The 24,378-nt window shown below is 52.8% G+C and overlaps 1 protein-coding gene across 5 annotated transcripts; it reads right to left on the bottom strand.

Annotated features, from left to right (window-relative positions):
- Nucleotides 1-2,907: 2,907 nt before the first annotated feature.
- On the bottom strand, nucleotides 2,908-23,936 carry UBA1 (ubiquitin like modifier activating enzyme 1). 5 transcript variants are annotated; one of them, XM_006213407.4, is made up of 26 exons: nucleotides 23,784-23,936; nucleotides 15,931-16,047; nucleotides 15,745-15,803; nucleotides 15,478-15,646; nucleotides 15,242-15,376; nucleotides 14,144-14,250; nucleotides 13,796-13,886; nucleotides 13,554-13,686; nucleotides 12,928-13,025; nucleotides 12,690-12,836; nucleotides 12,381-12,557; nucleotides 12,152-12,256; nucleotides 11,983-12,063; nucleotides 11,461-11,616; nucleotides 10,630-10,795; nucleotides 10,303-10,499; nucleotides 8,443-8,507; nucleotides 8,003-8,198; nucleotides 7,198-7,272; nucleotides 6,886-7,075; nucleotides 5,287-5,375; nucleotides 4,897-4,989; nucleotides 4,588-4,779; nucleotides 3,575-3,676; nucleotides 3,367-3,467; nucleotides 2,908-3,240 (listed from the first exon to the last, which is right to left on the bottom strand). In XM_006213407.4, the coding sequence occupies exons 2-26, from the start codon at nucleotides 16,045-16,047 to the stop codon at nucleotides 3,105-3,107; spliced, it is 3,177 nt and encodes a 1,058-aa protein (XP_006213469.1). In that variant the 5' UTR covers nucleotides 23,784-23,936; the 3' UTR covers nucleotides 2,908-3,104. The 5 variants fall into 5 exon arrangements, with proteins under 5 accessions (XP_006213469.1, XP_072812319.1, XP_015102714.1 ...); XM_072956218.1 differs by lacking the exon at nucleotides 23,784-23,936 and adding an exon at nucleotides 22,955-23,079; XM_015247228.3 differs by lacking the exon at nucleotides 23,784-23,936 and adding an exon at nucleotides 20,591-20,695.
- Nucleotides 23,937-24,378: the final 442 nt, after the last annotated feature.

The following is a 24,378-nucleotide window of genomic DNA, read 5'->3' as shown; positions in this document are numbered from 1 at the left end:
GACCATTCAATCGCGTTTCATCCCGCCTTTAACCCCTCCCATCTCCGTCAGAGAGGCTCACGGGGTGGAGCCTAGGCTGATGGGAAAGAACAGACCTTTAGAGGGGCGAGTGCATTACTGCGCATGTTTGGGACTTGGGGCTGGAAGGAGGCCTCTTTTCTGTCTCAGACGAGGATTTGCACTCCGAATTGGGTTTTCCTGCCACCCTTCCTGCCACCTCTTCTGGCCCGCCAGAGCCCCGTCCATGGCTCCTCCCAACCCCTGGGCTTCTGCGGTTTTCCATTTTATTTATTGGGCGCCTGTTGTGTGTCAAGCACTGCCTGGCAGACCTAATCCCTCGCCCTTCTCTGCCTGGAAAACTCCTACACTATCACCAAGCCCAGTTCAAATGGCGGCAGCCTCTGGCAGGACTTCTAGAACATTTTTACACTGCACCCTAGTCCACAGTCAGCTTCCCCACCTCTCCTGGGCTTCCCTTTATGGCACCCTTGGTCATACCAGTTAGTTTTCAGTAAGGTTCGTACTAGCGAGGATTTAGGGGAGCATGAGAGGAACGGAAATAATTTGACAAAGACAAAAGTCCACCACTGAAACGATAATCAGGTCCATCATTTCCCTGACTTCATCTCTTTTCTCACTCCACTCCAGCCGTGCTAGTATCCTAGTTGTTCCTGTATAAAGCAGGCACAATCCAGCCTCAGGGACTTTGCACTCGCTGCTCCCTTTTCCTGGAATGCTCTTCTTCCAGATATCCACAGGCCTCGCCCTCTTCTTCCAAGTCCTTGTTTCAGTGTCACCTTCTTCATGAAGTCTTCCCTGACTCCCATATTTTAAAATGCCTACCTGCACCCCCATCATTCTGGACCTGGCTCTTTTGAATTGCACAGATGAACTTATAACACACAACTTACTTAGCGTGTCTACTGTCTATTCTGGGTCTCACCCTAGGAAAACAAGCATGCGCGCACACATACACACGTGCACCCCACCTCGGGACAGGGGTCTTTTTTATCTGTTTCTGTCTCCAATGCCTACAGTAGTGCCCAGCACACAGTAAGCACTCAATAATGTTTACTGAATACTTGATGACAAATAATTCTAGAAAGAGACAAGAAGAGACAACTTTATCCCACCCTTTCTTTCGTGTCTGCTGGGTGCAGAGAGCTCAGTGCGGTGACCCACCCCTGCCCACTGAGCCCTGGTCTCCCATCTTGCTGGTGTTCTAATAGTTGGCAAATGTGACAGGGCCATAAAATGGCATGTGTGGGGAACTAAGATGCAACCAAGATTTACAGGGGTTTTGATGAGGAAGCTGTTCTTATACTTTCTGCGCATGAGGTAGCAAGGGGATACAGGGGCTGTGGTGGTGAAGGGACAGCAGTGTCTGGAGAATCAGGTGTAATGAGGGAGATACAGTGAACAAGGTCTAGAGTACCCATGAAGGCACTGGGACACTGGAGAAAGGAGGCAGAGGAATCAAGTTTGGGTGCAAGTGTCAGATGCTGTAACAGTGGGATCAGCAGACAGAAGTGTGGCGTATTTAGCATACTCTAAAGCAGTGATAATGGAAGAAGTAACTGTGGTAAGAAAACCTCTCCACTTGACCTAGACAGACAGCATCACCACTAAGTGGATGCCAGAGGTACAGCACTTCAGTCCCTAATGTCCTGGTGGGGAATGAAAGGAAATATGGAAGGATGAGGTCACCGAAGCACTACAGGCCAAGAGAAAAAGTCATGAGAGGGAGGTGGGCAAGGGCATATGCTGTACTTGGGGTCTGGAGCTGGCCCAGGAGGCAGCAGATGTGGGGACAGGCTGTAAAGGGTGTCAGGTCAGGGTCAGGCCAAGTTGTGCTATTCCCAATACCCAGGTTTGACTGAAGGAATGAGGGGTCTGTTTCTAAATGGAAGTTGGAATCTGGCTGGGTGAGGGACAGAAGTATGAGTGGCATCCTCAGGCACCAGGTGTCCAGTCAGATTGGTGCTTTCAACTGTCTAGGGTGCTCAGCCAAAACCAAGGACGGAGTGTGGGCAGCTCTGCAGTGCTGGTGGGGCTCATGGTGAGCCTCCTACTGCCTGCTCGAACCAATCAACAACCCACAGCCAGCTCTTCTCGAAAGTAGGAGGCCTCACAACAGGCAAACTAGGCCTGAAGGACAGGAAAGGGGCTTTTCCTCTACGGATGTTCTCAGCCAAATATTTTCATCAAAACTGCAAAGTATGCACAAACACTGGCATTCACAAACACTGGCATTCCTCAGTCCAGCAGAGCTGCTGAGTCCCCCCTGCAGCAGGGAAGTTGAACTAAGGGGACCACAGGCATTCTTGGCACTGGGAGCCACTATGCTAAAGGCTTGTCCAGGGTCTGAGTGCTCTGACCCAGGTGGGAAGGGATCTTCCCCAAGGACATAAGCCACACTGACCAAGCCCTGACCGACTGGTTGCCCTAACTCTCCTCTTCACAGAAGGAGAGGACGAGGTCACCCAAGCAGCACAGGCCAAGAAAAAGTCATGAGAGGGAGGTGGGCAAGGGCATATGCTGTATGCTTCACAGAGGTGGGGGATAAGGTTAGAGGACTTAAAGGACTTGCTCAAACACTATTCTCCACTACCTCTCAAAATCAACACGGCAGGGAGTTACGAGCTAGAGATGGGGAAGGCAGAATTTGAACCCCGCTCAAATGAAGTCACATGGACCTAGGTACCTGCTCTCTATGGCCTCACCGGTGCCGCCTTTCTCCCTAAGCAGGATCAGCAGGAGGAAGAAACGGCAGTTTCCACATTTTACATTTTCTCTGTCCAGGAAACTGGCAGGAAACTGGGATGAGGCGGAGCCCTTTGGGTTACCAACTGAACCAGAGAGCTCCAGGAAGTCCCTTCCTTCCCTGGGACAAGCAGGGTGTCCGTGTCTGGGTTAATAATTCTTTATTAGGATTCAGGTTCCAAACAAGGTAGAAAGCAGCGGCAAGAGGGATTCAGGGAGGGAATGACGAGGGAACACCACGCTTGGCTAGCTGGGCCACTGCCAGAGGCCAAACGGGAGCCCTGGGCTGGAGAGGGGTCTGGAGAGGGGGCCTGGGGTCCGTCTACAGGAGAGGAGAGGGCTCAGCGGATGGTGTATCGTACATAGGGGACTTCGACGTCCTCGCCGCTCTCGTCGTTGCAGCACAGCTCAAGCACCAGCGCCCGCACATGGCGGCCCAGCTTTCGCTTCGACACACGGCTTACGATCTCCGTCATCCTGGGGGCGGAGGAGCAGAGGGTCGGGGAGACAAAACTGTAAGTGAGGAGGGGAGGGCAGCTGGGCGCAGGGCAGCCCACAGGAGGAGGAGAGCTACAAGTTGCGGCTCCCCGACACCCAACTCACGGCTGATCCAACCGTTCCTTGAGCTTGGCGGCTGGCATGAAGAAGGAGTAGAGCATAGACACACCCTGGGACAGCATGGTGATCTCCAGCTTATGCTCCATCTGGAGGAGGAGGGAAGGGGGACAGCAGTGTCACGGGGGTGATCAGGCTAGCGGGTCACCAGCACACTCCGCCCCCAGGTGGGGTGACAGTGAGAAAGGGGCCTCACCTTAAAGTAGTCAAGGAACTGTTTGAGGGTCATCTCCTCACCGTTGGGCTGCAGCCCCTGTACCTCAAAGCGATCCCACAACGTCCACTCTTGGTTATAGTACTGTGGGACAAGGAGCAGGCCAATGGCACAAGCGCCACCAGACGGCCCACCTCCGTCAGTCTCCCCCTCCACTCATGCAGACATGCTAAGGCAGACCACAAGCCGATTCTGCCCAAAGCTTTCTTGTGGCTTTCGTCTCGCCGAGTGAGCACTGAAACCCTTATTATAACTGACAAGGCCTTAAGTCACTGGAATCCTATTCTCTTCCTCCGTCTCCCATCCCCTCATCCTCTCATTCCCTCTGCTCTAATAACTTCTTCCTCAAACATGCCAGGCATACTCCTCCCTCAGTACCCCCGCAGAGACTGGTTCCTCTGCCTGGAACCCTCCCCACAAAGCCTGCATGGCCCTGTCTCCTCGCCTCCTCCAAGTCTCGACTCACGTTATCTTTTCTGCAAGGCCATTCCTAACCGTCCCACATTTAAAATCCCAAACTACCTGGTACTCTCAAGTCTTTCTTATTCTGCTCTTTTTTTTGGGGGGGGTCCCAAAATCATTTATTGTGTTATTCTATTTCATTAATACAACCTTAGCAGCTGTAAGAATACCTAGCATATAGTAGGTGCTCAATAAATATTTGGGTGAATTAATGAATGAAGTAAGTAAAAGCACTTAATGATAGTAAGCACCCAATAAATGTTGGGAGCTACTACTGTGCAGTTATTAATAATCATCTAATATTCAAATAGCTTTTTGGAGGACTTGCACAGGCAGAATCAGACCAGTACTTAGCACATAGAAGGTACTAAAAAATATGATGAGTGAATAAATGAACAAGGGGGTACAAAAAAGGAACAGGTACAACATTGACAGAAACCCTCTCCTGGTGACAGTCTATGAAGCAAACCAGAGCTAGCTGTACAGAGAAACACCCCACCCACAAACCTACTTTCCCTGACGCAGGCCCTCACCTGGTGACGGGGTGCTGCAAGGGGTTCAGAGAAGCCAAAGAAGGGCAGGGCCAAGTTGAGGAAACCATTCTTGTAGGAGTCAAGCTGTCGGTGTCCTTGCACCACCTTGTACAGCTCTAGACACACAAGGCCAACCACGGCTGCTGTGGTAGTGGCAATGGCCGGGATGATCTTCCCTGCAATCAGCTTGCTCTGTGAGGCAGGAAGCATGTAGTTAAGGCAGAAGGGGTGCAGAGTCTACACAAGGGATGGAAAATGGGCAACTCCAGCCTGGCAGCGGGTGGGACGTCAGGTCTAGATTCCCCTCACCTTGTGCCGGTCTGCAGGGGGAATGTCATAGTTCTCTGCCCGGAGGTTGGATGCAGCCACAATGAAATCCATATGGAAATTGGTGTCATCATCCTTTCATGAGCAGGCAGTTAAGGGAGGAACGTAGGGAGACAGGGAGGAGAGGATCAGAGAGGGAAGAGGACTCCTGCCCTTTGGGGATGCAAGTATCCTCCACTACAATTACCTGCTGGGCCCTCAGATCACAAAGGCATGGCTGGGAGCACCTATTTGTTCAGGGCTAAGTAGCAGGCCCGTGATCCAGTTCCCACAAAGGCCTGGGGCTGCCTCCAGATCCCCAGAGACCTATTCTGCCAGAGCCCGTCTGTGCTTAGCCCATCACCCTGCCCGCCCAGGGCTCCCATCCAGCACCTTCTCAAAGTCAATGGGGTACATCTTGAACCCCGGGAGCTTTTCGGGACTGGGCAGTGTGGCCTTGAGCTCTTCCAGACGGCTGTCATCTGCAGGAAGAGAGGGACACCATCAACCCTTTTGGTCCCAGGCCAGGGTCTGTGGTAGAAATAAGACCCCAGGTGGGGCAAAAGGTGTTCAGGTAGATAAAGGACCTGAAAAGGAAAGACATCCTGGGAGAGAGGAAGGGCCATGGGGAGAGGTGGATGGAGCAGGACAACAGAGTACAAGCCTGAAGAAGACAGAATGGGAGAGGGGTCAGTAAATTGAGAGAGTTATTTCTAGAGACACTAAGGAACTGAAGTGAGGTCACGAGGAAAACGTGGAGATGGAGATCAAGATGGGAGAGCTGTAGGACTCGGGGAGAATGATGTAGAAAGAGGTGGGGAGACATGGAGGATACAGGGGGAAAAGAGGAGGGGAAGTTGGGAGAAACAGGCAGATGTGGATATAAAGGAAAGATATGGAGGGGGACAGAAGATATGGAAAGTGGAGAATAGAGGCATATAGAGGGTGAGATGGGTGAGAAGAGATTTTATACACATTATAGATATATCTTACATACATTACACATACATGTTTCACATATATTTTATACTCATTATATAGAATATACAGAGACATACATGTACTTGTATATGAGGAGAAAGATGGAAGAAATACGGCTGAAATGCAGAAGTGGAAGAAACATACAGAGGAACATGAGGGGTACATATTTGGGAAGGAAGATAGGGACATGGGAGAAGATAATATGGAGAGGAAGACAGGGGAGAGAGGTGGGAGGTCAACGCGGAGGGAGCTGACACAGCTACAGATGCATTCTTTATAGAGGGAGAGAGACAGGGAGGGGAGGCCAGGTGGATAAATACACAGACCAGGGATCTGCAAACTACGGTCTTATGAGCCAAATTCAGCCTACCACCTGTCTTACAAATAAAACTGTATTGGAAAACAGCCACATTCGTTGGTTTCTAAGTTGCGTACAGCTGCTTTTGTGCCTCAACTGCAGAGGTGATTAGCTGCAGACACTAAATGGTCTGCAAAGCCTGAAAGAGTCACTATTTGGTGCTTTACCCCTGATATACAGCATGAGCTGGGGGAAAGAGATGGAGAGAGATGGGGAACTGGGGCAGAGACATGGGGAGGGAGATGAAGAAAGCGATGTGGAGGGCAATACTACAGTGAAGATGCACACACAGGAACATGGGGGTGGGAAGATGGGGTCAGGTATCAAGGGAGGGAGACCGCTAGTGGAATCGTACCCTCCAGATAAACAGATTGAGGAGAAACAGAAAAGTCGCTCTTTTCAAGGCAAATACACGTAAAACAAGAGAAACAGCTAGTTCTCCTGAGGGCCAGAGTATGGGTGGGGGAAGAGAGTGACGGACAGAATTTAACCCAACCTCACTGTAAAGGGAGTCTCAAAGGATGGTGTGGGGAAGCCTCAGAACAGGGGTCACAGAGCAGTGCCGGGGCAGAGGACTGGCTGGGAGGCTGGACTGGGCAGGGAGGGGACAAGTGAGGGTGGTGACTCCTGGCCGACTGGCTCAGCATCCTCACCAACAGAGGCATTGGCACTCTGCAGCTCCTGGTCAGAGACGTGGATCTTGACGCCGGACTTGGGGGTGAACTCGGGGACCTGCACAGACTGTAGGAGTGTAGCCACGGCAGCTCGGTCCTGAGAGCCTAACAGCCCATAGGTCTGGGCAAACAGGTTGGCGGCAGCCATCACGTAGTCCAGGTGCAGGGGCTGGGAGAGGGCAGGGCCCGGAAGGGTGAGCACATCAGCTCTTGGCTGGGGCGTCTCAGCCTCCTTTCCACCCACCCACCTGCCCCTCTGCCTGAACCCAGGAGACTTGCAAGGAGACTTACATTGTTGACATCAAAGGTGAGTGGGTGAGGACAGCGCTTGGGCCCAGACCAGAACGGAGCTCCTGAGCTTGTGAGCTAAAGAAGTAGAGAGATTTTTGAGGAGCAGGACCTGAGATGGAACACCTCGGCAACACTCCTAACTCCTCACCTTGGCCCTGGGTGTGCCCTGACTCACTATCCCCAGCTGGGTGAGCACAGGGGGCTGGCGTCAATCATGAACGATCCAGACTGTAGGGTCCTGTAGATGGAAATTCTGCTGCCAGGCTGAACCAGGGGCCTCCCTGAGAAAACTCCTGGGCACTTTGTGCAACAAACAGCCATTTAACAAACTCTTATGAGTGACCTGGCACTGTGCTAGCTTAACATTAGTAAATACCAGCCAATCCTCCCGAGAGCCCCCACGAGGCAGATTACTATTATCTCTGCTTCACTGATGAGCAAACTGAAGTACAGAGAGAAGCCAGGTGACTTGTCCAAGTGTTACTGGAGCTGCGATTTGAACCCCCGCTGATTCTTGAGCTCTTAACTCCAAAATTTCTCCCCATGACCCCCAGGGTCCTGGGAGGCAGGTATGAGTCAGCCCACACCACAGGGAAGGGCAACAGAAATGAAGTCTCTTGCTCGAAGGAGAGAGGCCGGCAAAAGACGGGTCAGGTTCAATCATTCTACTGAGATCCCCAGGCCGTAGGCCGCCTGCCGCAGCTGCACTGGTGACCGGGAGGCGCCCCGGGGAGAGCTCACACACAGCAGGCTTCTGTTTCGGGAAAAGGCATTCCTCCAAACGGAGCCGGCAGGTGGGCGTTACCTGGTCGGGAGGGAAGTTGTGCAGCAGCTGCCGGATGTTGTTAGAGTACTGGGTGTGCCAGTGGTGGCAGGCCCAGGTCACACAGTCGGCCCAGGTCTGTGGCCGCTGCAGCACCAGGCTGCGCTGCACGGCCTCCAGCACCTCCAGGGGTTGGGTGCCCGCCAGCCGCAGGGTCCGCTCCACAAACTTGGGGTCTCTATCGGGAATCGGAGGGGTCAAAGGGGCAAGATTACACAGCAGCCCCAGGGCGGGCTCCAGGGCAACCCCACTCTCTCCACGGAAAGCTAGTCCGGACCCCCAGCAGAACGAGGCCTGAGCATCTGCTGCCTCACTGGAGAAGCGCGCCTGGGGCTGGGGGCGGCAGCAGGGAGAGCAGGCAGGACGCCGCGGCTGGCGGGCGGCGGGCGGCGGGCGGCGTGACGGGGCCTTTGCTGACTTACGTGAGGTACTGGTTGACGTTTTCCGCCGGCTGCTTGAAGAGGCCTTCAAACTCGTCCCGAGCCCACTGTGGACAGAGCAAATGGGTTACGGATGGCCATGGCTGACAAAACGGGCTTCCAGAAGCAGCAGAAAGACCACCAGCGAATAAATCAAACAGAAAGAACGCAGCTGCTCTGGGAGAAGGGAAGCCCCCTCCCCCGACCACTGCTCCCAACCTTCCCCACTCCCAGCACCTCAATTTAAAAACCACTGAACTTGATCTGGACAGTGGCTACACTAGTCAATGTGTGAAAACATTTAGGTCTGTGTACCTTACTCAAAGTATGTCATGCCTCAGTAAAGAAAAAAAATTCAGCTATGTATAATTCAAAAGGAAAAAAACCCAAAAAACAAAAAAATTCAGACCCAAAACAAAAATAATTCCTATACAGGTCCTGAGGACTTAGAGCAAACAAGGCAGAAAATTCTGAGAACTCTCTAGGACAGCAAATGCAGTCACTGGCAAGGGGGTTTGGAGGATATACATGTTAAAGATCCAGGTTCAAACCCAGTTGTTACATAGCATCTAATTTTGTAACCTCAGGAACACCTAGTAACACTTCTGTGCTCTCCTTTCCAAAACATACTGTAAACAGTAAGGCTAACCTCACGGGTTGCAAGTATACACGTATGTTGCTTATTTAAAGCAGCACCAGATACATAGTAAATGCTGAGTGCTTTATACAGCTCTGTGAAGTAGACACTACTGTCAGCTCCCTTTCACAGAGGAGGAATCAGGGGCGTGGAGAGGGTGAGTCCAAGGTCACACGTGGGGAGACTGGGGGGGGGTGCGCGAACACACACACACCTAGTCTGCAACTGCAGAGGTGGAAGGGAAAGAAGCGGGGGGGGGAGTGGTTTTCTCCCTCCCGATTTTGTTCCCACCCCCCACACTGCTACTAAACATTCTGAATGGCTTGCTCCCAGACTGTACTAAGAATCATCTGAGAGCACAATGGTTTACCCTTAGGTTCTGGCCTGTGGTCCGGGTGCTGCACACCTAGATATGTTCGCTTTATAAAACCTCAGCCAGATGACTTGTGCACTGCTCTGTACTCTGTATGTATGTATACACACCACCCAAACAAAATCATCCTGGAAAACCAGCTCTTAAATCCACTTTAAGCCAACAGTGGGGGAAACCTGAATGTGGACTGAGTATTAAAGATAAATAAACACCTAGGAGAGACAGTAAGGAAGTATCACTAACTCCCGTTCAGCATGAAGGTGGCGTTTCGGTTAGACAGCGGCAGTTCTCAACTGGGAGCGATTTTGCCCCCAGGGGACATCTGGCAACGTCTGAAGACATTTTTAGTTGCCACAGCTGGAAGAAGGTGCTATTGGCATCCAGTGGGTAGAAGCCAGGGATGCTGCTGAACATCCCACAGTGCCTAGGACGCCCCCATGACAAAGAATTTCAGGCCTCAACTGTCTATAGTGCTGAGGCTGAGAACATGTTTTGTGGGAACACATCCTCCCTTTGAGGAAACATAGGGAGTGAAGTGCTGTGATGTCCACGACACACTTCAGCAAAATAAATAAATACATGAATCTAAGAACAAAATGTGGCAAAACATTAACAAGTGTTAAATCTAGGCATATCTGAGTGTTCCCCATACTATTCTTTGTATTTAACTAAATGTTGAAAAAATTTCAAAGTAAAACTAAAGCAAAAAAAGAATGAATCATTCTAGAAACTGAGGCTGGCTGCACAGTGGGGAGTGAAAGGGAAAAGTTTAGAGGAAAATGAAAAAGCACGGGGGCTGGTGGCCGAGAGGCCACGTGGCTGCTCCCTGCGCTCTGCCCCCGACGCTGATCACCTGCAGGGTGTGCTCGATGGCGTTGGGGAAGTTCTTCAGCGTGCAGATGGGGATGGACTTTTCCGGGGGGTCCTGGCTGGAGCTATATGATTCTGTCAGGAAGGGGATCACCACCTGCACGTTGCCCTTGGTGCCCAGTGTGCCCGACTCCAGCAGCGGCTTACGGTAGTACACACAGCGGCGGTCCATGTACATGCCTGGGGGCGGGGAGTCACGACACCACCTGAGTGCCTTCCTGAGGACAGGAAGACGGGCACCTCCGATGTACACACACACACACACACACCCCCCTTAGCCCTTGACCTCCTCCCCCGCCTCCAAACTCACGGGCATCCACGTTATCCAGGGCATTGGCCACGCCATCCAGGTTTTGGAAGAAATCGTCATCATAGATGCGCTCAGTGTCCGGGCCCACGCGGTTCTGGTGGCTTGTCACCCGGATGTGCGGATTCATCTGGTGCACAGCTGCAGCGGCCGTGTCAGACTTTAGCTTCTAGTGGGGGTCAGGGTGGGAATGGGGGAACAGAGCTCAGTCATTCATGCGTGCACCCAGCGAATCTCTACAGAGCTGTCCTCCCGAAGGCTGACTCAATTAATGCTGGGAAGAACCAGGCCCCCGAGTTCAGGAGGCTCCCTGGTGTGGGAGGAGACAGTCCGTGACAGGACCATACAGATAGGACCATGAGTCTCTAATGAGCTACCCTGGTTGGCAACATCTCACACATGTTATTGTGACTCGCTACTGGGGGAATTAAGCATGTCTTGTGCGACTCCACCGGGAAAGGAGTCTTGGAAACGTGTGCCTGGTCTCCCCCAGACTTCTCCCAGTGAGCCAGTTCCCTTTGCTTATTTTGTCTCGCATCCTTTTGCTGGAAGAAATCACAGCGGTGATTAGAACTATATGCTGAGTCCTCCTCGTGAGTCACTGAACTTGGGACCCCCAACACATTGTCCCAACCAGCACTAGTAGTCAAGGAAAAAGAAAAAAAGAAAGAAGATAAAAAATGGTAGAATCAATAGAAATTAAATGTTTTGTTGAACGAGTGACAGAGAGAAACCAGAAAAGAGATGAAGGAGAAAAAAAAAGGCAGTCAAGCCCCTTTTCCAGAAAGAATGAGAACGAAAGACAGGAGGAAACAAGATGACAAGCCCACTCACCGTGACGTCCCAGGGCCTGAACAGAAACTGCCTGTTCAGATTTGACTTCTCAATGGTGTCCATGTCTGTGATGACAATTTCTCCACCTTCCCCACAGCCCAGCCCAATCATGGCAAAGTTCTTGAGCAGTTCACAGCCAATGGCCCCTGCACCCACCTAGAAGACAGCCGAGAAGAGACACAGAGGCTGGTCAGGGTGCTGCAGGTCAGCGTGAAGCCACCCGTCACTCCTCACTTCCCCTGAAGACAGCAAGAGAAGGGAAGACTGTTTAGTGTCACATCAAGTGCCAGGGCTCTAAGAAATAACCCACACGGTCACCTGAAGGAAGAGACACAAGGCACAAGATGAGGCAAACCGAAGGACACACCAAGTTTTCCCTCAAGATTAAAAAAAAATGGCTAAAGTTATGTGACAGAGATACAAGAATCAAAAGAGCCTCCCTCAGGAGGCAGGAGGAGACTGGTAAGAAGCGGCCAGAGGCCAGGGAGATGAAGGAAATGGGTGTTCAAGGGGATCGCTCACCAGGAAGTACTTCTGCTTGCCCAGCTTCTCTTGCAGGTCTGAGCCAAATACAGCCACCTGCCCATCATAACGGTTCTGGCGCTGAAGAATGCAAAGGGAGGAGGGTCAGAGAGGGGCCTCACCAGAAACACCCCCAATGACACCTTCCCCAGGGCCCCGGTTCACATACCGGGAGGCACTTGTCCTCTGTGAGGGCCTCTTTGTCCTCAGGGAGACACTCCAGTGCGTCAAAGTACAGCCACTGCATGATGGGCATAAACTTCCCAGAGCAAGCCTGGGGATGGAGCAGGAGAGAGGAAGTGGCAGTGGCCAACTGGGGACTGTCACAGATGTACAAGTGATGGAGTCAGGGAGGTGCCTGGCCCACCCCAACGCTGCCCTTCTCCCCCTGTGCTGACCTTCATGACCTCCTGGGCAGCAAGGCCCCCAATGAAGGCGTTTATGGGTGCCAGATCCCCAGCAGCCACATATGCCAGCTTCCGGATAAGGTTCTCATCCAGGCTGTCTTGCTGCACTGCTGGCAGGGCTCGAGCATTCACAGCCCGTGCTAAGGTCACCAGCTCTGTCGCATCCTCCTGGTGGGGCAGAAGGAATCAAGAGCGCGCCTGTCAGGCCACTCCACCAGAAGTGGGGGGAGCCAGTAGAGAGGCATGGAGGGCCCTCAGTGCCAAGGTCACCTGAACTGGCTGGTTCACCCACCCACCCACCTCATTGCGGGGCCGAGGGGATCGGCCGTGCTGAGCACAGAACTGGTGCAGAGCCTGGAAGCCAATGTGCAGCTGGGCAGGACGGGAATACTTGGCAAAGTCCGTCATCACAAAGTCAGGCTCTGCCAGGGAGGCCAGCAAGGATTTCTGTGGGGGTGCAGGGCATTAGAACCAGAGAGGAACGGAGAACCGGAAATGCCCAGGAGCGCCCCCACAGCCCACTATTCCCCACACTCACAAAGCTGATCTTTTTCGGTACTTTGACTTGACTGACGATGCCGCCACGGATGTAGTCAGAGAAGTTGGAGGTGTCACAGATGCTAAACGTGTAAGGACCTACAGTAGACAGGGAAGCTGTCAGACTACCCAACCCCCTTGAAACCGCCCAGACCCACAGGATGAGGAAAAACCCTTCCCAGAGCCAGCTCAGACATCAGGAGCCATCTCCTCTCCAGCCCGGGTTCCACGTGAACGTTAGAAACTATCTTTCCCCTGTCCCAGACCCAGCTTAGAGCCCGACCCCAAGTCTATACCAGAAGACCCCAAGTCTTGTGCACCCGACCCCAAGTCTATATACCAGAAGACATTCTGTTCCCTGTCTGAATTAGTTCAGACACGAGTGGACCCTCTCATCTGCTCTGTTCAGACACCAGAGACCTTTTCCCCCTCAGTGCAGATACCAGTGACCTAGTCTAGGAACAGCTCAAACCCGAGACAGCACCTCTGCCCCGAGGTCCCCAGCTCTGGGTGGACCCCAGGGAACTCTGTCTCTGGTTCATCTCAGACACCCAGAATGTGTCTTCGCTCACGTGGAGCCTAGGGACACACCTCCATCTCCCCTGATTCCCCATGGCCCTAGCTCACCCAGGACTTTGATCTCCATGGGCTGACTTCCATTGAGTTCAATCATGCCCTGTACTTCCGAAAAGGAGACAAAGTCGCCACTCTCAAAGCCATGTCGGGCCTCATCCAGGCAAGTAACCACGCCGGGGTTGTCCTGGTTAAAGGAGGAGTGCCTCAGAAGCAGGCCCAGGGTACCAGGAGCAGACAGGAAAGCCTGCTGCTGCTCATCTGCCCGCCAGGACCCCTGAGGCTGGCCTCCTCACCTTGGTGACCATGGAAACCATAGCACTGAGCGGCTGCTCCCCATTGGAGTCTGTGAGGATCATTTCCTCTCCAAAGTCACAGAAGAGCTGCCTGTAGAGGGAGGCAACAGGGCTGATGCTTGAGTCCCATGCGCACAGGGACCTCACGTGTCCCTCCAGATGCAGCGAGTAGCTGCTGAGCAAATTCAGCCCATCACTGCAGGGCATCAGATGGCGCTCATGCTACATGGGGAGACGTCAACACACAGCATCCAAAATCCGGGGAGCCAAGGGGGGCTGAGGGCAGGGAGAGCTTGGGGGGTTGACCGGGTCTCGATGGGTCGGGGGAAGAGGGTAGGAGGTACTCACCCAAACAAGCCCCGCGTGTCTGCCACCACCAGCTTGATGCCACGGCTGTGACAGAACTCACCCACCCGCAGCTGGTCCTCCAGGGGGGTGTTGGTGAGGACCACCACCTGTGGAGAGGAGGCGGCTCAGGCGAGGGAGGGCCCAGCAGTAGTAGGGTGGAGGGGAGAGGAAAAGACAATGGAGGGAGGCTGGTACAAGGGCTCAGGGAGACCTTAAGGATTTGCTGGTTCAGCTCACACAGATACAAAGTATCTACTTTGTATCAGATTCAACTAGGGCGAAACTCACTGAAGGGAAATGTGAATCCCTAGACCACAGCAGGCAAGGAAAAGAGGCAGCTGGGAGGACACAGTTTGGAGAACAGCTGACTCCTTCATTTGCCAACAACACCCACTGCTGCCTGCCTACAACCCTGCCATGCCCTGCGAGACACAAGTAAAGCTTCCTCCCCAGCCAAAGTCTGAGCTCACTCCTACCACACCCACTTGCTCCCAATTCTCAAGACAACACCTGCTCAGCCAAGATCCTCCGGGCTTTGCTCTCCGCCTGAATGCCCACCCATTTCCATCGAGGTGAGCTCCCACTGTGACATCAGGGTTCGGCAGCAGCGTCCAGGCTCGCTGGGACACCCCAGGGCAGAATCTCAGCACTCACAGCTCCTCTTTCTAGCCCAGAGTTTTTAGCTAACAACCAACCAGATGGCCCTTATCATGTGCCAGCTACTATTCTAAGTGCTTAGCCCTCACAAACTCTCTATGAAGACGGCATTCCTACCACTCCCATGTCTACAAACAGACCAAAGGAAGGCACAGGAGACTCAGCAACCTGCCCAAGGTCCCACTAGGACAACCAGAAACCCGCACCAAGGCCGTCTGGCTCCAGGGTGGGCACGGAACCACTATGCTGTAAGGCCTGTCGGCTCACATCTTTCCCCTTGAAAAGGCAGGTCCGGGCTCTAAATCCTGCCCGCATCCCCTGTCTGCATCCTCAGCATGACACCTGGCACATGGGCCAGCCCGTTAAATATTGATGCAGCAAGCAAACCAGAGACAGGCTCTGAGAGAACCGGGCGGGAGGCGGAGCGGTGGGCCCAGGTACCTGGAAGCCGCTGAGGAAGTCCTCCACGAGGGGCCCAGTGTAGGCGCTGACAGGCACGTAGCTGTTGAGCTCAGCGAGGCGGGGCTGGGAGACCTCAGCCCGGTTTTTCCCAATGTCCTCCTCCCGCAGGTAGAACTGCCAAGGGGAGTGAGGGAAGGAGGGCACTGACTGCAGAGCCCGGGAGGAGGCGGGAGGCTCGGGCCTCGGCAGGGGAGGAGGAGGATGGGACGAGGTACCTGGGAGGAGAGGTCAGCCCACTGGGCGGTGCCCTGGTCATGCAGGGTGACGGCCTTGACCCCACCAAGGATGATGTTCTTGGCGATCTCCACGCCCAGGCCCCGCAGGCCTGACACCAGCACGCTGGACGTCTGGAGCCGCTTCATTGCCTCATGGCCCAACACATACCTGCCAGGTTAGGGGGCGTCACAGGTCAGGGCCAGGCCCTCCTGACCTTTCCGCTCAGCGCTCCACCCACCTCGCAGTCCCACCTTGTCCCCACTTACAGCTGCCGGGAGTAAAGGCCCTCATCTATGTCTGCGTCACTGCCGTTCTTTGCCATTCCCTAGGGATGGAGGGGAGGAAAAGGTTCAGGGAGACCGCAGGAGGAGGGCAGGAACGGACAGACAGCAACACAAAAAGCTTCCCCTCCCACCACCTCTCCTGCCTGTCTCCAGGAGGAAGACACTCACGTTGGTTGGCACCGAGGGCACGTTGGACAACACAGAGTGGGCAGGGGAACAGTTAGAACCCGGCTTTGGATCAGGCCCGGACACGCGACGTTTCTTGGACAGCGGCGAGCTGGACATCTGGAGGGAAAAAAAGAAGGTCAGAGGTGAGCCTGGGGCACATGCGTGTTTCTGTTGGTTAGCAGCAACTATGGGAAAACCAGAGAGATAAGGGCTAATAGCCCCATTTTACAGAACAGGAGACAGGGACAGGGAGGTAAGGTGACTTGCCCAGGGTCACACAGCTGTCATAGCTAAGATCTGAACCCATGGTCTGGCTTGCAATCCATGCTGCTGACCACTAGGCCATTCGCCTTTCTCCCCAGCCCAGCATAATGAGGGAGAGACTGCAACCCTGGGGGGGGGGGGGGTAGGAGTGACAAGAATAATGTACTTGTTGGGGAGTCAGAGGAAGGATGTAACTTTAGGTCAGACCCTGCCACTCAACTGTTCTCATTTAACCCTTCTGGGCTCAGTTCCCCCACCTGTAAAAAAGCAGTGATAATACCACTTACCTAAGCCATGGAGCTGCTGAGGTGATGAGATTTAACCCAGACCAGAGAGCCTAGCACAGAGCAGGTAGGCAAGAGCAAGCAGCCATTCTCCTCTCCCTTAACCCCGGCAACAGGCGTGCAGGAGGGAAATGCAGCTCAGACAGCCACCAGGGTAGCATGATGGCAGGAGGTACCTTGTCGGGAACTCAGTCCCCGGAGGGGCTTAGGGAGGAGAGTTTTACAAAGTCCAACTCCCTCCTGCCACCCCAGGCTCTGGGAGGGGAAAACATTCAGGGCTCATAAAAGAGGTTACTGGGAGACAGAAAACACACACTTCCCAAGCCTTGTCTGCATGTGGAGCCCTGTAAGCAGGCCAAAAGTAGCAATGGCTGCATGTGTATCAGGAGTCCTCCCTGTGCCAAATGTCAAACTAGGCACTTTATGAGCTGTGCCTCACTTTGTCCTCAGGGCACCCCCGTGAGGTTTGGACTACTATCAGTAACATCCCCCAACTCACACTGGAAGAAAAAAAATCCGCTAGAGATGTTTTGGTGACTAGATGAAGGGACCCACAACCAGAGTAGCCGAGCCGGAACCACACCAGAATCTGCTGACCCTGAGACCCAGGCTGCCTCCCGACGATATGGCATTTCATCCCCTCAATGGTCCCACCCCTGTAAGGCAGGGTTGATTGTCTTTGCCAGACAAACAGGAAAACCGAAGCTTACGAGGACTAGGTCCCAGAGATAGAACAATGCAGTCCTGCTGTGGAAGTGATGTCTTGAGGGCGGGGAGAGACGGCAGGATCCCCGATCATTCCCACTCACCCCCAATGCTCCTCTAAGCCTCTGTTCTCCTACACAGAGCCTTTTCTGACACCCAGTCACACCAAGTACCCTCCCTGTACCTAAGATTCCATCTTGGCACCTGTCACATTGTAGCACTAAACAAGATGACGAGGGCTCCCCACCATCTACTAAGAGCTTACTGCCTATCAGTCACAGGGTAAAGGGCTTTGTCTAATCCTAACAATGCCCACAAACCAGATAACCTTATACCCACATCACAAAAAAAGAAAACAAAGGCTCAGAGAACTCCAGTCACTTGCCCAGAGTCATGCAGCTGGTGCTGGATTGTTTGCCAAATGCCTCCTGAGGGAAGAGAGTCAGAACCCAGGGCCCAGCTCCCAAGGCTAAGAAATGAGGGAAGGGGACCCAGGAGGATGCCTAGGGCCAAGTCACCCAGCTGAACTGTGGGAATGCTAAAACCCAGCCTAGGTAGGGAGAGACTTGGTGAGTTAGCAGGAAGACCCAGGCAAATCCCATTTTTCCATTTACTGGCTTCCTGACGTGGGGTAGGGAATACTTCCTCTGAGCCCCATTTTTTTCCCCCAAAGCAGGAACAAATGGAACTATCCTCAAGGAGCTACTAGGGAGATTAAAAAAGTCAAGGTCTGTGGTCAGAACTCAGCAATCTGAGGACATAAGCTCCTCCCTGGGCATCTGCAAAAGCCTCCATTACTGGAGTTATCTCCTTGCCTTGTCACCGGTTTGATTGTTTGGGACACACCATCTCCCCATTCCCTAAATCAGAGATGATCCAGGCCTAAGAGATCTTTGCTATCAGGACCTTTTTACTCTGGGTAGCTAGTGCTGCCAGCAAGGATTCTAAGCAAGTTTTGGTTGATGATCTGAGAGTGGATTTCAACTGCAGAGGTTTGGAACAGGCCAGTCTCAAGGCAAGCAGAAGGGGTCTGGGGAAGAAACCCCAGGAAGGAGCCAAAGATCCCCTATTCCCAGCATAAAATTGGTACCCTTTCCCCCTGAACATATGCTCAGGCCCCAGTTAGGATGCAAATACCATCAACTGTTCAGCAAAGCTGAACTGAGGCTTAGAGAGTTTCAGAAATTGCCTGGTGATTTTGAAGCCTGGGCATTCTCTACCATCAAAAGCAGAGAAGGTTTGAGGTTAGAGTCCTGGGCAGATTCGAGAGGGGTAAGGCACAGGGTCAGCTTATCAGTATGGAGAAAAGCTAGGGCACAGGATGCTGGGGCCTGTCAAGCCTCCTGGAAGGGATTAACTGAGAAATCCCTGGGAATACAAAAGAGAGGAGTCAGGAGTTGTCTGAGCACATGGAGGCTCAGAGGGAGATGGCAAAGGGGATGTTAGAAGCACTGGGGGGCAGGAGGGGCGGCGCCAGGCAAGGTTGTTAAGACCCAAACTTGGGTCCTTGGAAAAACAGCTTTTAGAAAAGGTGCAGAAAATTGCACTAGAGGCTGGAGGCTGCAGAGGAAATGGGTGGGGGATTCCGGGGCCAAAGGAGGCTGCAGGAAGATGCTGGGGTCTGGGGGCCGCCGGGGTGTTCTCCATAGGATGCTGGGGCCCTGGGGGGGGGTGTTTCTGCTGGTGGCAGAGGGAAATCTTTGACCAAAAATAACAGGGACCTGCAGGAGAAGAGTTGTCTCTGACACTGATGTCAGAGTCCCAGGAGGCTATGAGGGTGGATACTAAAGCTCAGGGTGGGGTTGGGGAGGGATTTCCAATGGAGCACAAAGGCCTTGTGTTGATCTGATTGGTACTTGCTAGGTCCTGCAGTCACTCAAGAGTGGAAAGGGGAGGCTGAGCCCAGACAGTTCTGGCCCTAGAAAGTTCAGTAAGCAAATACTGGCTAGGTCCCCAAGTGGGGTTGGGTTTCTCTGACTAATTACGTGGGATCCCATGAAGGCTCTGAGAGTAGATGCTGAGAAGGGGGTTTTCTACTCTGATGGAGGACAACTGAGCCTGCTGTGGGAAGGGACAAATGACAGTGATGTTGGGGTCCTACAAAGCTAAAAACAGAAGCTGAAAGCCTGACTGGAGATGCTGGGATCTTGAAAGGTTCTGAGGATAGATTTTAGGCTCAATGTGAGGTTTAAGGGATCTGTGAGAGAAGGTGGAACCCTGGTTGGCTTTTGAAGGCAGAGATTGATTAAAGGGGGGGATATGAAAGGCAAGTCTCTGATGGAGGGGGCCAGAAGCCAACGGGGTCTGCAATGGCAGAGGCTGGCAGGGAGATATCTGATGGAGGATTATATGTTCAAACAGTTCGTCCCTGGTGTTTGGTCCCCTGGGAGGCTCCGTCCGAAATACCAGGGGTTGGGGGTCTGACGGGGGGATGCTGAGCCCTGCAAGGGGTTGTCTCTGAAGAGAATACTGGGACCACAGAAAAGGAGGCATTCCCTTAAAGTAGATGAAGTCCCTGAGAGCAGATTCTAGGAATTAAAGGAGTCTCTAAAGGTGAATGCGGAGGGGTGTCTCTGAATTAAAACGCTGGCCTAGAGGGGTGTAGGATGGAAGATGCTAGGGCCGGGGTGGGGTTGGGAGACCCCTGAGATGTGAAGGAGGGGTCTCCGACATGGAGGCCAGGCCCAAATGGCCTTTCACAGGGTCTAGACCTCTTGGAAGCTCTGAGAGTAGATCGAGTGTGTGTCGCGGGGGAGGGTGATTCTGAAGGAAGATGCTAGAGAAGACTCTATTTCAGATGAATGAAATCAAATGGACCCTCCCTAAGGTCTGATCCCTCCTGGAAGCTGCGAGGGCAAGTACTGAGACTAGGTTGTCTGAAGAGATCCTGGGGAAGATCTTTAAAGACATGCGCTGGTAGGAGGCTTTGCACAGGAATGCCGACCCGGTAAGTCTCTACTGCTGACTGAGGGGAGTTCCGACCCGCGATGCAAGGTTCGAGACCGGGCCAGGTCCCTGACTAGGAATGCTAGCCTGAAGCTCTAAAAACAGATCCTGGGGGTCTGACCCCAAGGTCAGATTCCGGAGCTCGAAATGATTGGGCTGGTCCCGGATGGGAACTGGCCCCGCCCCAAGAACTGCCCCCTGCTTCTTCCCTCCGAACCCTAGCGTACCAGTCATCACTGCCCGCCCCGACATCAGCCTGGCCCAGCGCCGGCCCAGATCCGGCACTACTTCCCGAAACCTCTGCCCCGGCCAAGGCGCCGAGAAAGGACGTTTGTTACCAATGCCGGTTCCCCGGGTCGCGCCGCCGCCAACTCCTCTAGGAGCCGAAGCCAAGCCCGGCCGCCGCCACCCTCCTCCTTCTCCTCCTCCTCCTCCCCGCCGCCTGGGCCGCCTAGAATCACCGCCGCTGTCTTCTCCTTTCCCGGCTGTAGTGATCCTGCTCGTCCCTGCCACCTCCTTCACCTCCGCCGCCGACACAAGATGGCGACTACGGAGCCTGGGGCCGGAACAAAACCTTGGGTCCCACCCCCAGAAACCCGGATGCAGGCTGGCCGCGCCCATTCATGAATCATATATGAGAGTCCCACACTGTCTGTGATTCATTCGAAGAGGAATAGCTCCATCTGGTGGCTGGCTACTGTGGCCGTAACTAGGAAAACAGGTAAAACTACATAGAGGCCATGCCCATGGGAATATGAATAAAGAATACTTTGTTACAGCCAGGCTACTATGGGAACCAAGAAAGGACTGCAAGGCCACACTTCCTAATCGTGAATTATGCATGAGGCCGGATGGCTGGTCGACTAACACACTGCATCCAGAAAGCCAATGTTGAAACATGGAAGCCACGCCCCATGCTCATGAATAATGAATGATTTTGCTGCAGCCAGGAAGTCAAGCGGACCAAGGCTACATCTTCTCATGAATAATGCATGAGGCCCGGTGGGCAAGAACAAAAGAGACAGGTCTGCCTATGGCTGCATCTAATACCCTGTAAGCAGGGAAATAGGGCTAACACAGGTAAAACACACTACCCCCCCCTCGCTCATGAGTAATGAATGGTGATGCTGCAGTGGCTAAACCTGGAGACTCAGCGAGGTCAAGAAAGGTCCCATTCAGTTACTCGTGAATTATGCATGAGGCTGGATGGACAGAAATACTCAAGACAGCACTGCCCAGCAAGTAGGGATTATTGGTACTCCAGACAAGGCAACATGGTCATGCCTTCCTGTTCATGCATAATGAAAGATGCTGCAGAGCCACAGGGGAAACCCAGGGGAAGTGTAAATGCCTCCTCCCCACCCTTGACTAACTGCACATGAACTAGGGCTGCCTTGGTCCCGCCAGATTCAGATTTACTACATGTCTCTGGCAGGTGCCTCAGTTTCTACAACTGTAAAATGGAGATAGTAATAGAACCCACCTACCTTATAAAGGCAAAATATGTTACCATGAAAACCAGAGAAGATGAACTATGGAATGAGCTCAGAGCAGTGTTGGCACAGGGAACTGTTAAGGTTTTTGAGCATTATATAGTAATATAAAGGTAATATGTAAATATATTTTATATTAATATAAAACATTATATTAATATAAAACGTTATATATATAATATAAAACATTATATTTATATTAATATAAAACTCAGCTACTAGAGGAACCTCCATTTTGGGGCATTATTTTAAAAAAATAATGCTTTGAAACACCATTCCAGAATTACACTGGAAAACAGAATGCTAAGGTAAGGTCACCCATATCCATTAAATAGGTAGGATAGACTACCAGGTCATCAGAGATACAATTGTACCTCAAAGCCCCAGGCACACAATAAGCACCCAATACATTTCTGTTGAATAATAATAATAAATCACATCACTGATCACCCACTATGCAGGGTTTCCTCTCCATGCATTGTGCCACTGGTCTCAGGAACGCAGAGCAGGAAATCAGTTTCCTCTCGTCCTTCAGGTCTCAGCTCAAAGGTGACCTTCTTAGAAGGTTTTTAACCCCTCACAAAAATCATTTCCACCCACTGATGACTAGCTGTGTGACTTGGGGCCAGACACTTCACTTCTCAGTGCCACTTTCCCAACCCCTAAAATGAAAACAATGGTAACTTACCTTGTGATGGAGTTTAAATGAAGAAATATGCTGAAATGGCTCAGAACAGTGCCTGGCACATAGTGCTATAGGACTAACAGTGGTAGTACCATTAAGTAGGGTGTGTGAGGGCAGAACAATGTAGTATTTGATTAAAACTTCAGACCCTGAACTAGACTGACTGGGTCTGAATCCTAGGTCAGCCAGTCACTGACTGTGAGTAACCTTAGGCAAATTACCTACCCTCCTGGTGTCCCAGTTTCCTCATCTATAAAATGGGATGATAATAACCTACCTCCTGGGATTGTTGTGGGGATTAAATGGGCTAATAAAGTGCTAAATGAGTGTAAACTAATCTGATCATCATTATGCTCATACCCATTTTTTTCAGCCTCACAGAAAGATTTGCCAAAGATCACACAGCTGGCAAGGATCGATGCGATTTGAAGTTAGACCCTTTGTCGATAATCTGGGATTACTGAGCCATAAAGAATGAACAATGAGCGAGGCCTCATCCCTTCGCTACATATAAGACTTAAATCCTGAAACCTATCAGGGAAAGCTAACAGCAGATCCTGCAGGTGAAGCTGTAAAAGCTACGCCCCTCATGAATTACGCACAATACTCCTAGAAAAGCCATGGAAACATCGGGGCGGACTACTCACCTTGATGCTTAATCAGTGAGATCTAATTTGCTCGGCAGACTGACGCCCCTTCAGCACGCTGATCCGCCCCCCTCGTGAATAATTCACAACCTGATACTTTCAACGGACCAGGTGCAAAAGAGGCAAAAATGGGCTTCCTCAACAGCACACCTCCTCATGAATAACGAATAAAGCCACGGACAACGAAGGCCCGGTGGCACCCAGTCCCTTCGGGGAAAAGCCCAGCACAGTAGGCTCCGGTGTCCCTTCCCCAGCCTGGGCCGGGGGCTCCTCTTCCTAAAACTGTGGGGGCCCCACCGTGTCCAGTCCCTCCGCCTCTAATACCCAAGTGTGGTGAGACATCATAATAGAGCCAGAGGTCACAAAGGCCATAGGTACCTCCCCATGCCACGTCGGTCTCAAATGCTCCTGTTGTCACCGGGACCTTTCCTGAAACAAGCGCTCCCAAAATTCCGCCTTGAGTTCAGAAACCTCAAACTTTGCCTCTACCCTTGGGAAGTACACCAAACCCTGCCCCATGGACAGAGTACTCATACACGGACCCTAGGAGTCTTCCCAAACATCCCCCTGAACCCTGTCTCCAAGAGGTATAAACCCTGCCTCGGAGGGGTATCTAAACCCTGCCTCCGAGGGACGCTCTTCAAACAGACCCCCAAATCCCACTCCGGAGTCCCTAAACGCCACTTACTAAGGGTCCCCTCAAAAACTGCCATCTCTAAGTGCCACCCGGGGCCCGGAGCCTCCAAATATGCCCACTCGGGGATCCCCGAAATTGAACTCCCTCTCTCAAATGCTGTCCAGAGGTTGGGGGTACCGCGCTCCAGCTCACCCCCTGCGCCGGGCGGAAGCCTCGCCTTCCTGCTGGAGATGAGCCGAAGCCACGGGGCAGCGGAAGAGCAAACCACCTTCGTCGTGCAAGAAGAGCCAGAGTTTGCGCGGAGCTCGGAAGCGCGGGGCCTTGGAGGGCCCCTGGTTTGGGACGCACCATAGGTGCATAGCTAGAGGGGCGCCCGCCCCTTCTCCCGCGCCGCCGGCGCCAGTGTCAGACCCAGACACCCCTACGCGTTGTGGTACTTCCCTAGCGCGCGAGGCATGCTGGGGGTGGTAGTCCGGGTCAGCCAGTGCCTGGTGCACGTGGTGGGCATCAGCGCCCAGGGTAAGGGGAAATGAAAACCTGGGCTGTGGAACTCTAGGAGCCGTGCTGGGAGCTGAGTGGGCGGCGAGGGCAGTAGGAAAAGGGAGCGGAACATGAGGGTACCTCCAGATGGAAAGGCACACCCATCCTACAGATGGGAAAGCTGAGGTTCAGGTGGCCAAAGGAGTTCATTCATTTGACATTTATGGAGTTCAAGCTGTGGGCCAGGTGCTAGGGATTCTTCCTTGTCCTCGCGGAGCTGACACGCTAGCCAGACAGACAGACCATA

The sequence above is a fragment of the Vicugna pacos genome, chromosome X, assembly GCF_048564905.1.
Source record: "Vicugna pacos chromosome X, VicPac4, whole genome shotgun sequence".
In the NCBI taxonomy this organism is placed as follows: domain Eukaryota; kingdom Metazoa; phylum Chordata; class Mammalia; order Artiodactyla; family Camelidae; genus Vicugna; species Vicugna pacos.
Note: the sequence above shows the minus strand (reverse complement) of the source record. Positions and strands in the feature narration are given on the sequence as shown.